This window comes from Acanthisitta chloris, unplaced genomic scaffold, assembly GCF_000695815.1.
Source record: "Acanthisitta chloris isolate BGI_N310 unplaced genomic scaffold, ASM69581v1 scaffold2448, whole genome shotgun sequence".
Lineage (NCBI taxonomy): Eukaryota > Metazoa > Chordata > Aves > Passeriformes > Acanthisittidae > Acanthisitta > Acanthisitta chloris.
This window is the reverse complement of record NW_008686276.1, coordinates 52,960-65,576: the sequence shown is the minus strand read 5'-3', so window position 1 is coordinate 65,576 and position 12,617 is coordinate 52,960. Positions and strand designations below refer to the sequence as shown.

General features: G+C 45.7%; 1 protein-coding gene across 1 annotated transcript in view; it reads left to right on the top strand.

Annotated features, from left to right (window-relative positions):
- The first annotated feature begins 3,849 nt into the window (after nucleotides 1-3,849).
- Nucleotides 3,850-12,617, top strand: part of LOC103807320 (metabotropic glutamate receptor 7-like) — a 42,015-nt gene continuing 33,247 nt past the window's right edge. Inside the window, exon 1 of the mRNA XM_009080048.1 lies at nucleotides 3,850-4,068. Within this exon, the coding sequence (XP_009078296.1) occupies nucleotides 3,957-4,068 (112 nt within the window). The 5' untranslated portion in view covers nucleotides 3,850-3,956. The remainder of the gene's footprint in view (nucleotides 4,069-12,617) is intronic.

The following is a 12,617-nucleotide window of genomic DNA, read 5'->3' as shown; positions in this document are numbered from 1 at the left end:
TGGTGACTTGGATTCAGGTGCACCATTTTATTAACCTTCAGGGAAGTTACTGAGGTGATGGAGCTGAGCTCAGTGACACTTTTGAAGCAGCACAGTAGCAATAAGGATTTTTATTGGTGAGGTTCTTGGCTGTGGAAGTGACTTTGCAGGCAGTGATGGGCAGAGGGGTGTGGGCAGTAAGCCCAGGACTTCTGGCAGCTATTGCAGCTTTAGGGAGATTTGGTTTGTCTTCTGGCACTGAGTTTCTTGTGTGTTTCCATCTGAGACACCTGGCTGTTAGCAAGGAGCTCACCATGACTTGTTTGGCTTGAAAAGAAGGATCTGTTGAAAAGGGAGAGGAGCAGGATATGGGATGAAGAAACAGCACAAAACACCACTGAAATTAAAAATGGAAACAAGTCTGTATTTCATTTGGGTTTGACTCTGAAATCTGCATTTCCAAACCTGTTGTTGGAAAGATGTTTGATGTGACTTAGGAGTCACAATGGTCCTTGGTGTGTTTCTGCTGTGGCTCCTGGGGCAGCTGCTCTCAAACAAAACCTTCTTTCAAAGCAAAACAACAAGTGGGATCCAGAGGCAGCTCTTCATTAGCAGAAGAAAATGAAATAAATGAAGAATAATGTTCAGTGTTAAAAATAAATTAACATTAATTAATCACTGACTAATGCAATGTTCCCAGCATTAATCACTCACTCTCACAGTAATCAGCACATCAACCAGGCAAGAGATATGCACAGCTCCTGAGTGTGGTGTTTGCCATGGCCCTGTAAACACAGAGACTTGAGGAAAATCTGCTTCCCACATCAGTGATCTTCTCCCTCATCTGCAACAACTGAGTGTCCTGCAGGAAGCTCCAGCTCAACCCTGTCTTGCTCTGGAGATGGAGGCAAAGGCTGAGAGCAGTGAGGACACCAAGGAGGAGCACAGGCTCTGCTCACTCAGGGAGGTTGTGGTCCCCTGTGCTTTAGGGATTACAACTCTTCTGCCAAGGTGTTGGAACTGTTTGGAAAGGAGACTGTGTTTCCTGAGAGCTTTTTGATGTTTCAAACCTGTTTCAGAACAGAAAACAGGGAAGGGAAGGAAGGGAAATGTTGCTGCTTTCAGCTGCAGGTTTGAATGTGAGATGTTGGTGACAAAGAGCAGGTTTTCCCAAAAGGCAAGAAAAATAAGTCAGTGATGAGACAGAAAATATTCATCTGGTTGATTGAAATGCACCAAAACCAACCTCATGTAAAATTCTGTTGCTCTCTCTTGGTGCCTTCTCATCCTCTTTGCATGGTGAGACCTTCTGAGTCATCTTTAGGAACAGAACTGTGACATTGGCCAGCTTGAGATTTTGTCTGGGTGAACTGGGACAATCTGTTGTTGTTCTCAAATGCACTTCAGCATTGGCAGGAGCTGAAGGAGAGCATGGAGAGCTGTCACCAGGTGAGCTCCCAGACATGCTCCTGCAGCTCCTGCCAATGCTGAAGTGCATTTGAGAACAACAACAGATTGTCCCAGTTCACCCTGACAAAACCCTTTAAAATTAAATTAGGGTTAGGGTTAGGGTGCAGCATGCACTGCAGCTGTGTGTTGTCTGCTGCATGGTGGGTTTGTGGGTGTAAGCTCTGTGAAGAGACCTGAGGGAGGAGAAGGTTTCTGGCCATGGAGGTTTGACTGGAATGAACATGATGTTATGTTTTTCCAACTGAAGTCATCCCCAAGAAAGACAAAACAGTGGAGTGGAGGATTATATAGTGTGGAATATTAGAGAAAGGCTCCAGCTAGTCATCCCCAAGAAAGACAAAACAGTGATGTGGAGGATTATATAGTGTGGAATATGAGAGAAAGGCTCCAGCTCAGTCTGGGGAAGGTTTGTCCACATCTAACTGGGTGTAAACATGAAAGAAAGGAAGAGAAGAAGTGCTGAATTGTTAGATTTTAGCTGATTTAAATAATGCTCAGTTTGGACCTCTGGGAATGGGCATGGGAAGCTGTGCAGGAAGGGAAAAAAGGTCTTTTGTAGGTATCTGCAACTTGGTGTGCCATAGCAAGGAGGAATTCTGGTGGCTGCAGTGTATGTTATATCCACTAAAACACTGTTCTCCCCATGTTCAAACCACATGGAAATTGTTCTCCTCGTACATATAATTTTATGTAGCTTTTAAATGTCCTGTCAGAAATGTTGCTAAAACCCCCCAATATAAGCTTTTTATGCTCCAGTGATTGAAACAGCCAGAAGTAGTTAATATTTTATGAACAGAGGAGAAAGACTTAAAATCCAAGAAGTCTCCTAAGGAATCTAAGCAAGGCAGCAAGTTCTATAGCAGCTTTGGTGCTTGTAAAAGTGCATAACATGCTCCTTTTGATTTTTAGTGGGAAAAGCAGTTGTTGGCACGTTGGAAGACATAGAGTTGCCACAGTTAAAATTGCTATTTCAGCCTTTCTTTCATTTCTAATTGAAAAAACCCAAAAAGCCCATCCCTTGGCTGTGTCAGTGCAGCTCTGGGGGTGGCAATGTGCTAGGGCACTGGTTTCTTGGCTAATTAATAGTGGGCAAACAGGCTGAGTGTTCCACCTCAATGCCCTCAGTCCTTTATCACAACAGCACTTGTAGGCATGGACAAAGTGGGAATTCAGCTCATTTTGTGATGGTCAGAGAGCCCAGGGCTATGTGTGCAAACACAGCAGCTGGGGTGAGCTGGAAAGCATCTCTCAGGGAGATTAGAAGTTAATAAATTCCTTTTATTCATATAGCAGTCGATAAATTATGATTGAGAAGTTGGTGTAATCACTCTGTTTGTCTCTGGGAGCTGTCCCCAAGCTCTGCTGGGCCCTGGGGGAAATGCTGAGTGAGTAAATCCACCCCCATGGGCAGCACCAGGCTGAGCTCCTCCTGGAAGTCTCAGTGTTAGCTTCTTTCACGTGCCAGGGCTGGAGCATGGGAAGGTCTTGCTGGCAACATGCTGTCCACGAGCCCCAGCAATAAACCAAGTCTGGCAAGGCTTTGTAGCCAACTTCTGTCTTGCATTAAGGACCTAAAGCAGCTCAGCTTGCAGCTTGATGAGCCACCTCTGTGCTGGGGATTGGCTTTGTAGCCAACTTCTGTCTTGCATTGAGGACCTAAAGCAGCTCATCTTGCAGCTTAATGAGCCACCTCTGTGCTGGGGATTAACACACTGTCAGGGTGGTAACTTCTCAGGGACCTTTGTATCAAGAAGAAAATTGCCCTGACCAGTGTTCTGGTCTCTCTGTTGCAGAAGTCACCATCAGCCTCCTCCACGCTGTGTAGAGAGAAGGAAAAGTGGTGCCTGGTTTGCTGGGGCAGAGCTGAATCATGACCAGGTTGTTGTCTGTGGGAGAGATGTCCATGCTCAGCAAACTTCATGATGGTTCTTCCTGAGAAAGACTATAAAATAAACATATTTTGCTTAAGTCTGGACCCTTCAGCCTCCAAAGGCTGAATGTAGAAGGGTCCTCCTGGATTTCAACCACTGATGGCAGGTGTAGATTTAACCTCAGGACATCCCAAATCACCCAGTGCTGGTAAAACCAGCACAGCAGAAAAGAACATAGTGGTCAAAAGGATTTGTGTGCTGTGCCTGGTTAAGATTTGCCTTAAAGGAAGAAATTATGGATGTGCACATGTACAGTTGTTTTCAAAAGATTAACTATTTCTTGTGTATAACTTGGAGTCAATGAGAAGATTATTTCTTGGGCTTGGAATTGTACAGGAACATGATGGAGAACTAGAGCTGGATAGAGCAGAGACAAAGCTCAGCTGAAGCTAAGCTGCTCCAGCTGCCTCTGCAAGAAGTGCCATGAGTATGTGAACATGTGTATTTATCAGAAATTATTTTTTTCTACAGATCCCACAAATCAGTTATGCCTCAACTGCACCAGAGTTGAGCGATGACAGGCGCTATGATTTCTTCTCCCGTGTGGTTCCTCCAGATTCCTTCCAAGCACAAGCAATGGTGGACATTGTGAAAGCTTTGGGATGGAATTATGTATCCACTTTGGCATCTGAAGGGAATTATGGAGAAAAAGGAGTCGAGTCCTTCATGCAAATTTCCAGAGAGGCAGGTAGGCAATGCCCATGCTCCTCCAGAACCTGCTGGGGGAGTAATCAATGTTGTTTTGTGCCAAATGTCATATTATTTCTCTAGAACTTCAATTTGATTCTCAGGTTGCTTTTTGCAATGCCTCTGCAGTGGTTCCTGGATACTCTCATTCCTGAAGTGCTTATGGAGTTTCAGGGAGTTTGGAGCTTTAGTGGTTTGCAGTCATGTCTGGGGAAAGCAGAAACCCTTGAGCTTTAGGAAGCTCCTGCTGTTGCACTGGATGGCACAACCTTGTGTTGGCATGGGTAGAAGACAGATTTGTAAAACACTGAGCTTTTCTCTCTCCACAGCTTGGAATTCTGCTCCAGCTGCTTGTTGCCAGACATTGGCTTGTGTCACACTTGCAGTTGAGCTTCCAGGTCGCTGCCTGATCTATGTTGCTTTGCTTTAGCATTTCTGTTGAGACAATGCAGAAACTTTCCCTTGAAGGCTCAAAGGTTTCTGGTGTGGGATATGGAGGCAACAAGCTCAATGATGTGGTGTGAGGCACATCAGACCTTTGGTGTGATGCATCTGGTTCCATTTAGTGGTGCTCCAAGAAGGGCAAACTGGGTTGGACAACATCCCTTGCCAGTGAGAGATGTTCCCAGAGGATGGAGAACTGCCTTAAATAAGAGCAGCACAAGGTAATTCCCACCTAAGTGAGTCACTGGGTCCCCAGCCAGGTCACTGGGGACAGGACAGGACAGGAGATGGGGCAGATGCTGCTCTGGAGAGATTTCCATCCCTGTGGCTGCTCCAAGGCTGTGGTCCCACATCCTCCTCTCTGCTGCCTGAGAGAGGAGCATCAGCTTGTTCCCAAAATGTCACAGTGAGCTGCTGGATCCTCTTGGCAGCATGATCCAAGGAGTGAGGGAAAGAAAGGGGCTTTGGAGAGGGGATCTGGAGTTGTTTCCTTGTGTTGATGCTGCAGAAGGAACCCTATTTGCATAAATGTGTCTGTTCCTTGGAATGCATATTTATGTGGTATTAAGGGAAATGGGGTTGGATTTAATACAGCAGGAAGTGACAAATTCCAGTGTTGATTAGAATTTAAAATGGACTTTATTTGCAAATATCCACTGTGGCAACATCATCCCCAACATGTGTTCTCTGTGTCAAGGACAAACTCCAGTGAAGAATTCCTGTCCTATTTCATAGACCTTCTGGAGAACTGAATTTATTACAGGAGCTCTTAGGCAACATGTGATTCAACATCCTTGATAGAAACTGAAGCATAAACCCAAGCCAATACCCTGCCCAAAGCAGCTTTGCATGTAGGGTGATATAGGTCATACCTAGGAGATTAAGACACTAACAGGGATGGTGCATAAGCCTCCAGAGACACTGGAACAGGAATAATCTGATCCCCAGCACTGTTGGTGCTGCTGCTTAGGGATGTACTGAACTCCTTGTGTCACACAGCTAAAACTCAGGTGAAGTCCTGAGGGATTTAATCCCTGCCAGCAAATTCCCTGGGGATTGAAAACCCCTGGGAAGTGTAAGATGATCTTGCCTCGAGCAGGGAGAAGTGTTGGAGTAGAGATCCTTCTGCTGGTTCTCCCTACGTGGCCCCTTAGGAGTAGGTGAATCTGCCAGGAGCAGGAGCAGTCCCAGGGTGGAGGGAATTCATCCCAAATTTGAGACCCTCCAGCAGTCAGAAGTCATGGTCAGTTCCCAGACAGTTGTTTTGTAGCTCCTAACCAGCTTCTTCTGGCAGAGAGGAAGGTTTAGCCCATAGGTACCAGCACATCTGTTTTCTTTGGCCTCGAGTCTGTAGTGAACTAATTTACCCTAAATGTTTTATCCAAACTTTTTTTCTGATCAGTCAAGATCTTAGGAACTCTGAGGATGAGTAAGAAAGTGCTACCCCTGCTTAGTTTTCAAATATGTTTTAGCACATAAAGACTTTTGCTTGATCCTCTGAGTTAATAATTCTTCACAAAGTGACTTTTATTATGAGCACTTCAAGCGTGTTTGAATATGTCATTGTGGCAGGAGAGGAAGATTTGAAACATGTTCTGCAGTCTGTGGGATTAATAAATTAGGGGAATGGTCTAATTATGGCAAACCTAAAGGACAATTTCAGATTATTAATGAAACTACTGAATACTTGAATTTCAAAGATTTAATTCATCTTTGATTTTTTTTTCTAAGAGATTAATCTGTAGCAGAAGGTTAATTGCTATCTGTGAGAAATATATATATTGAAGTGGTTAGCAAAAGACCACTTGAATGCCTCCTAACAGAGAAACTGGAGAGCTGGTGAGCATTTATTAATGTTCCTTTCTCCCCCAATGGCACATTTGCACAGCAGAGCTCACTGGCTCTGGTGCTTGTGGAGGCTTTGGTGCTCACTCACTCCACAGTGTGTGAGCATCCTTCCCTCCCTGTATTCCTTCTGCCTCCTCCTCCCTTCCCTCCTCTCCCTTCCCACAGCTCCCTAGTCCAGCTTGGCCCCAGAAATCAGGATTCCTGCTCAGCGAGGCTCACTGTGAGCACAGTTCTGTGTCTGCACAATCTAGAGGTGATGTGTGTCCAGAGCAATGTGTCCATGATGGATATCTTAAACCTCCAAAGGTTAGATGATGCTCTCAGCCCTTTGGCAGGACTGGAGAGGAAAGGTTCTGGAAAAGCTTCCCTTCTCTGAGTGCTAACAGCGGATTAGAGCTCTTGTCCCCGTGTGCTGATGTGACTCCATGTACTGAAGTTTCTCCAAAGACTTTTAGTTGTGGTGTGTTTGTTCAGAGCCTCATCACCCTGACAGGCCAAACAGCACAGGCAACTCTAAGCCACTTAAGCACATGAAGCACAGCACTTACAACAGTCTCTTTATCTTCTTTTCTCCTGCTCTCACTGGAGACTTCTGTGCAATATTCATTCCTCTAATTCCTCAGTGCCCATGATCCTGTAGCTGTCCCTGATGTCAGGGTGATGAGACCTGCAGGAGCAACATCTATGCACTCACAGCAGAGACATGAGAAACACCAAACCCCATTTATTACCAGGGCAAAGAGACCTTTCCCATGCTTCCCATGGCAGGGGTTAGAACTAGATGTCTCCAAGATCCCTTTCAACTCAAACCCTTCTATGATTCTATTTTCAATCTGTCTTGCCCTCCCAAGCAGCTTTTTATCCCAGCAGTGCTACTGAACAGGATTTCTTTGCTATCCTTTGATATCAACTCGAATTTCTTGACCTTGTTTTCCCAGTTTTATATTTGCTCCTGAACCCACAGGTGTACACAGAGGTACATACCTGTATGAGTCACATTGTAACTGACAAGTGAAGCTGTGTCAGGGAGGGTTAGGTTGGATGTTAGGAGGAAAAGGTTCTTTCCCCAGAGGTGTTTGGGCACTAGAACAGGTTTAGGTTGGATATCAGGACAAGGTTGTTCCCCCAGAGGTGTTTGGGCACTGAACAGCTCCCAGGGCAGTGTCACAGCCCCAAGGGGACAGAGCTCAGGAGTGTTTGGCCAATGCTCTCAGCACAGGGTGCATTGCTGGGGTGTCTGTGCAGGAGTTGGACTGATGATCCTTGTGTGTCCCTTCCAGCTCAGGTGATTCTGTGGTTCTAAGTTTTACTCCACTGCAATCATATGAATCACTGTTTTGCATTGCTTTATAATCTCGTATTAAATATTATCCTCTCCAAATCCATTGGTTTCTTTACAAATTAATGACATACAATTAAGTGCCTCCTCCAGAAATCCTTTTCTGTAGGTTTTCTTATCTGTAGCAAAGACTCTTAAACCCCTTTACCCACTGAAAATTGGAAAGGCAGCAGCTTTTCCTAGAGCCCTGATATTTGTTTTCTATGCTGACTCGTGTTTCTCAAAAGATCTGAATCTTTTGATGTGGATTTTTGGTGATCTGAGTCATCTCCTGATGCTTTCTGTGACATCCTCAGCGTGGTGTGCTGTAATACTCTGCTCTAATTCAGTCCTTGTGGCTGATGGGAGCTGACACTCTTAAAAGCCAAGAGCTGCTCTGTCATCCCTCGGTGATTCACACAGCATTTTCCTAGGCTCCTGTAGGTCTGTTCAGCTCTCTGCTCTGATCCTGAATCTGCATTTTTGCAATAGAAGTTAATTTTTATGCTGTCTGTTGGGAATTCCATTAGCACAAATTAGTGCTGGATAACAGGAGCGAGTGAAATCACTGCTACGAGGGAGTTGTACAACTGGCTGTGTCTGAGAAGGGAGAGGAGACTGAGTGTCTCAAATGGAGTTCAAATTCCTGGTGCCAAGGAGAAAATCCTACTTTATTTCCTTTTTGCCTTACATTCTGATGCTAATGAAGCATCTGTTTTCTCCTGATCCACTAATGCCCTACTGAATGGGCTTGGAACATTCATTGCAAGGAGCACTTGCTTTCCAGCATAACCCAAGGTTGAAAAGGAGCCCAAAGATGAGAAAGAAGGTGAAAAAAGTGAAGGTGATGAGTGTGGTGGGCAGAGATGACCTTGGCTGTGACAATAAACAGCACTCAGGGTTTCTCAGGGAAGCTTTGCACCAGCTGCTGGCACTGGGTGATGCACATCACCCACCAGTGCCCCAAGCTGGTGCTCTATGATGTCTATTCCTTGTGGCAGCTAACAGAACCCAACTGTTTCCAGAGTCCCTGTTCAAATATTCATTGGAATGAGTCACTGTTGGGAAGCTGATGGGATAAGGTGTTGTGCTGTCCTCCCTGATGACTTTATTTAGCTGAAGGAGCAGCATTTGCAGACTGTGCTCACTGATCTCCCTGTGCCACAACCCAAGGGGCAGAACCCTCCTGCAGCACTTCTGTCACAAACTGGTGACAAATTGCTGTATAAATCTGGGTTTGAAGTGCAGCCAAAGAACTCCAGACATGTCAACATGATGTTTAGCATGTCTTGGCTCCTTGGAGGGTCACAAACTCCAGGGAGATGGAGTTTGAGGGTATAGAGGACAGTTAGAGGTTTAGGGAGTTTTCCCAGTCAATTACTGGTCCTGCAGGTCCCTCCTGTGGGTGCTGCTCTGCCTGCTGGGGGTTTGGTGCTGGCAGGAGGGGGATGGAGGTGTGTGGGCATGGAGTGCAGAGCTGTCACTTTGTCTTGGGTTATGTTCAATGATTCTACTTGCTGAAGGGAACAACCTTTATTCATTCACTTGAGAGCCTGTTTGCTGGTCAAATACAGCAAAAGTAAATGTATAAAGCACTCATGAAATGCAGTCATTTATGTCCAAGCACTTCAAGTGGTTTCCATTTTCCTTCCTACTTTCCTCAAATGCTCCTACTTCTGTCCTTTAGGTGTGCAGTGAAGTTCTGTTAAATAACAACCTTATGAAATCTCTGATTTGCCTTCCTGTTGTCAAATCACAAATGCTTTGGCATCTCAGAAGGAAATAGCCATGACAAATTGCTGTCTAAAGTTGTAGCTACTCAGGGTATGTGCTGCAGTCTGTCAGGGTAATAGGATTGACTCTTAATTGTAACTGATCTGCTCAGAGATACACTGGGCTTGGTCCTCCAGGGTAGCTTGGGTTGCATTTAGGGATTGCTGGTGCTTCTGAGAATGGCAAAGCCAATTCCATCTGTTCCTCTGAGTGGTCACTGCTGCTGGGGCTATTTTAATGGCCTGGGAGAGGCAATGTGGTTTAGAGGAGTGGATGGGTGATGTCCTTAAGGTGCTGACAGGACTTCTGCCTTGTTGTTGGGTAAAACTCGTTAGCTGCCTGGCTTAGATGTTAGAAAGCCTCAAGGCACAGCCTGTTTTTAGGTTATCCAAACACTGTGAGTGCAATCTCCATCCCTTTAGCAAGGCTCTTCCACCTCAGCCACAGCAGAAGTCCCGAGCTGGCTCTGTTCCCTGAGCAGTAAAGAAGAGTGATGAGATCTGAGTTGCCCTTTGGAAACATCCATTTCTCTCTTGACTACACAGGCAGTGGAGGCACCAAATATAAGTGTGTCCTTAAAGAATTGGAATTAAAAATATCCAATCATTGGTACCTCTGTGATATATGGATTTGTTTCTCTTTTGGCATCACTGGAAGATAAATCCCTGGCGTGGAGTTATAGGATCCTTATGATCTCATTCAGGAGAGCAGTGAGGCTGATGAGTGTTGGGAAATGAGGGTTTGGATACACACCTGATGGAACAGCAGGAGCCTCTGCCCAGGGTTTTAATTCTGTAGTGGAACTAGTCAGGGTCTGAGTAATTCCTCCTTCTCCAATAGCCTTATGAAAAAAAAAACAACAATTAATTAGGGGAGGCAAAGATCTAATGCTCTGATTGCCTTTGTGTCTGCTGATGTGGAATCTGTGACCTGCTCCATCCTGATAGGCACAGGATTGCACTGTCCCCTCTGGAATGATCCTACCCACTGCTCTCCTGGGCAAGTGTTACCAGAGCTGGAACAGGCTGCTGTTCCCATTAGAGCACAAGCCACTTTAATGATAAATATCTGCCTTTTTATGGCATTTATTGACCAAGTGGAGATTGCATCTCAGGGAGGGAATAAAACTGAAATAGGCAATTCTTGTGCTAAACAAATCACCTCAATGTCCTTTAGAAGTGTTACCTCAGATTGAATAAAGCATTGCTTTCATGCCTCTGTGAAATGTGGCATGGGGATCAGCTGGAAATAAATGATTTGGCTAAATCCTCATTATTTCAAAGAAGAAAACTGCATTGTGGAACCTTCACTTTTCTCAGGCAAGTTGGACACCTCTGGGAATGCTCCAGCTCTTGCCCACACACATGCCCTGGGATGCAGAAGGAAAGGACTTGGCTTGATGCAGGTTCAGGGAGTTTTTCATCCCAATCCAGGTGTTCTCATTTGTTCTTTGGCAGGATTTCTGCATCTCAAGGGTAATGGTTCCTCCTGGTGAGGACAGCAGGATGGCAGAGCAGGAGCACTGGTGTTTGTTCTGCAGCCAAGTTCTGCTGGGAAGGAACTGGGGGAAAAGTGAGGGTAATGGTAGGGAAATGGACAAAAAGTTTGATCATGTGCATTAGGAAGCTGAGAAGAAGATGCCCTTGAAGAGCAGAGGCTGCTTTGGGGGAGGAGAAGGGGGAAAGGAGAGAATTTGGGTTTACTGCATGACAAAAGGAACAAGCCTATGGAAGGAGCAGGAGGGGGATGAGGATTAGGAGAAGGAGAGATGAAAAACCATAAAATGAAGGTGGATAGAAGTGGCTGAGGTTGCAAATACTGAGCCATGACAGGGAGAAAAATATCCATGAGTAAGAAAGATTTGCCATAGAGAGTGGGCTGGAAAATCACATTTGTTTCACCAAGAAAATCCGGATTTCAGGACCAGAATTGGCTCTGATTGGGAAAACTTCAAACTCCTGAGAGATAAGATAGAAATTCTCCTCCAAGTGCCTTTTTTTTTTCTGCTTGGGGCAATGACAGCAGCTTTCCTGGAGGTTTGCCTCTGAGTGCCTTTGCTCTTCACTGTGCTCCTCCCCTGCCTCCCAGCCTAGCTGGGAGGAATGTGGAGCCTGGGAATTCTGACTCCTCTCTTTCTTCCACCTCCTCTCCCAGCCGAGGTGCAGAGCAGCTCCTCAGCTCTCCTGAAGGAAGGACATGAGTTTCCTGAAAGTCTTGTGCAGAGGAAGCTCCTGCTCTCAGCTTGCCTTTCCCCATGAAAAAGAGAAATATTGGGATTACACTGCGAGGTTCCCATGGGATGTGTGTGTTGTGTAGAGCAGGATGAATTTGGTGGGACTTCACTTGGGACCAGCTCTAAATGTGGCTCTGCCTCCGAAGGGTAATATATAACCTGCTGCAGTATGTTATTCCAGTTTCTGTCACTGAAATCCTGTGGCCCAGGAGGAAATACAAAATATTGCCTCATCTTGTACCTTCCATACTTCACAGTCCCTTTTCACTTTGTGCTAATGCCTGGAACAGCTTTCAGAGCCATGGGGGAGTAGCAGCACATAAATAATTCGGAGCAGCCTCTTCCATCACGAGCCCTCCCCTGCCTTCTCCATTCCTGAGCCTTCCTCAGACAGCTGAGCATGACAAATGCCCTGAACCCTTCACACTCCTCGAAGATGGCTCTCATGCCCTGCTAGTGATCTTCTGGGCATGCCAGAAATACTCCCTGCTCTGTCCCCAGAGCTATGTGAGCCTTCCCCACTCACCTTCCTTGTGTAGGAGGAAAAGGTCAGGAGAGCAGCAAATCCCTCCCAGGGGTGTCTGCCCCTCACTTTGCAGAGTCACAGGTAGGAAATGATGATTGATGGAGTTGATAGTCTTTTCTACATCTTCTTGGGAAGTCCTCTATCAAGGCAGTGCTTGAAATGCTGTTTGTGTAGTACATCCAAGGAGAGAGCTGAGCTGAGAATCTGAACTGCAATATGGCATTTGAAGTGGTTTACACACAGAGCCAGGCAAGATGTACAGAGATAGATTCACACAGTTTATATCACAGGCTGTTCTGTTCCTTTCCCTTTGGAGATTCATGGATTTCCAGTCTGTAAGGAATTGAGCTGTGCTCTAGCTCTTGTGCCTCAGCATGTCCCAGTGCTGCTGAGCAAGTGCCATGTTCT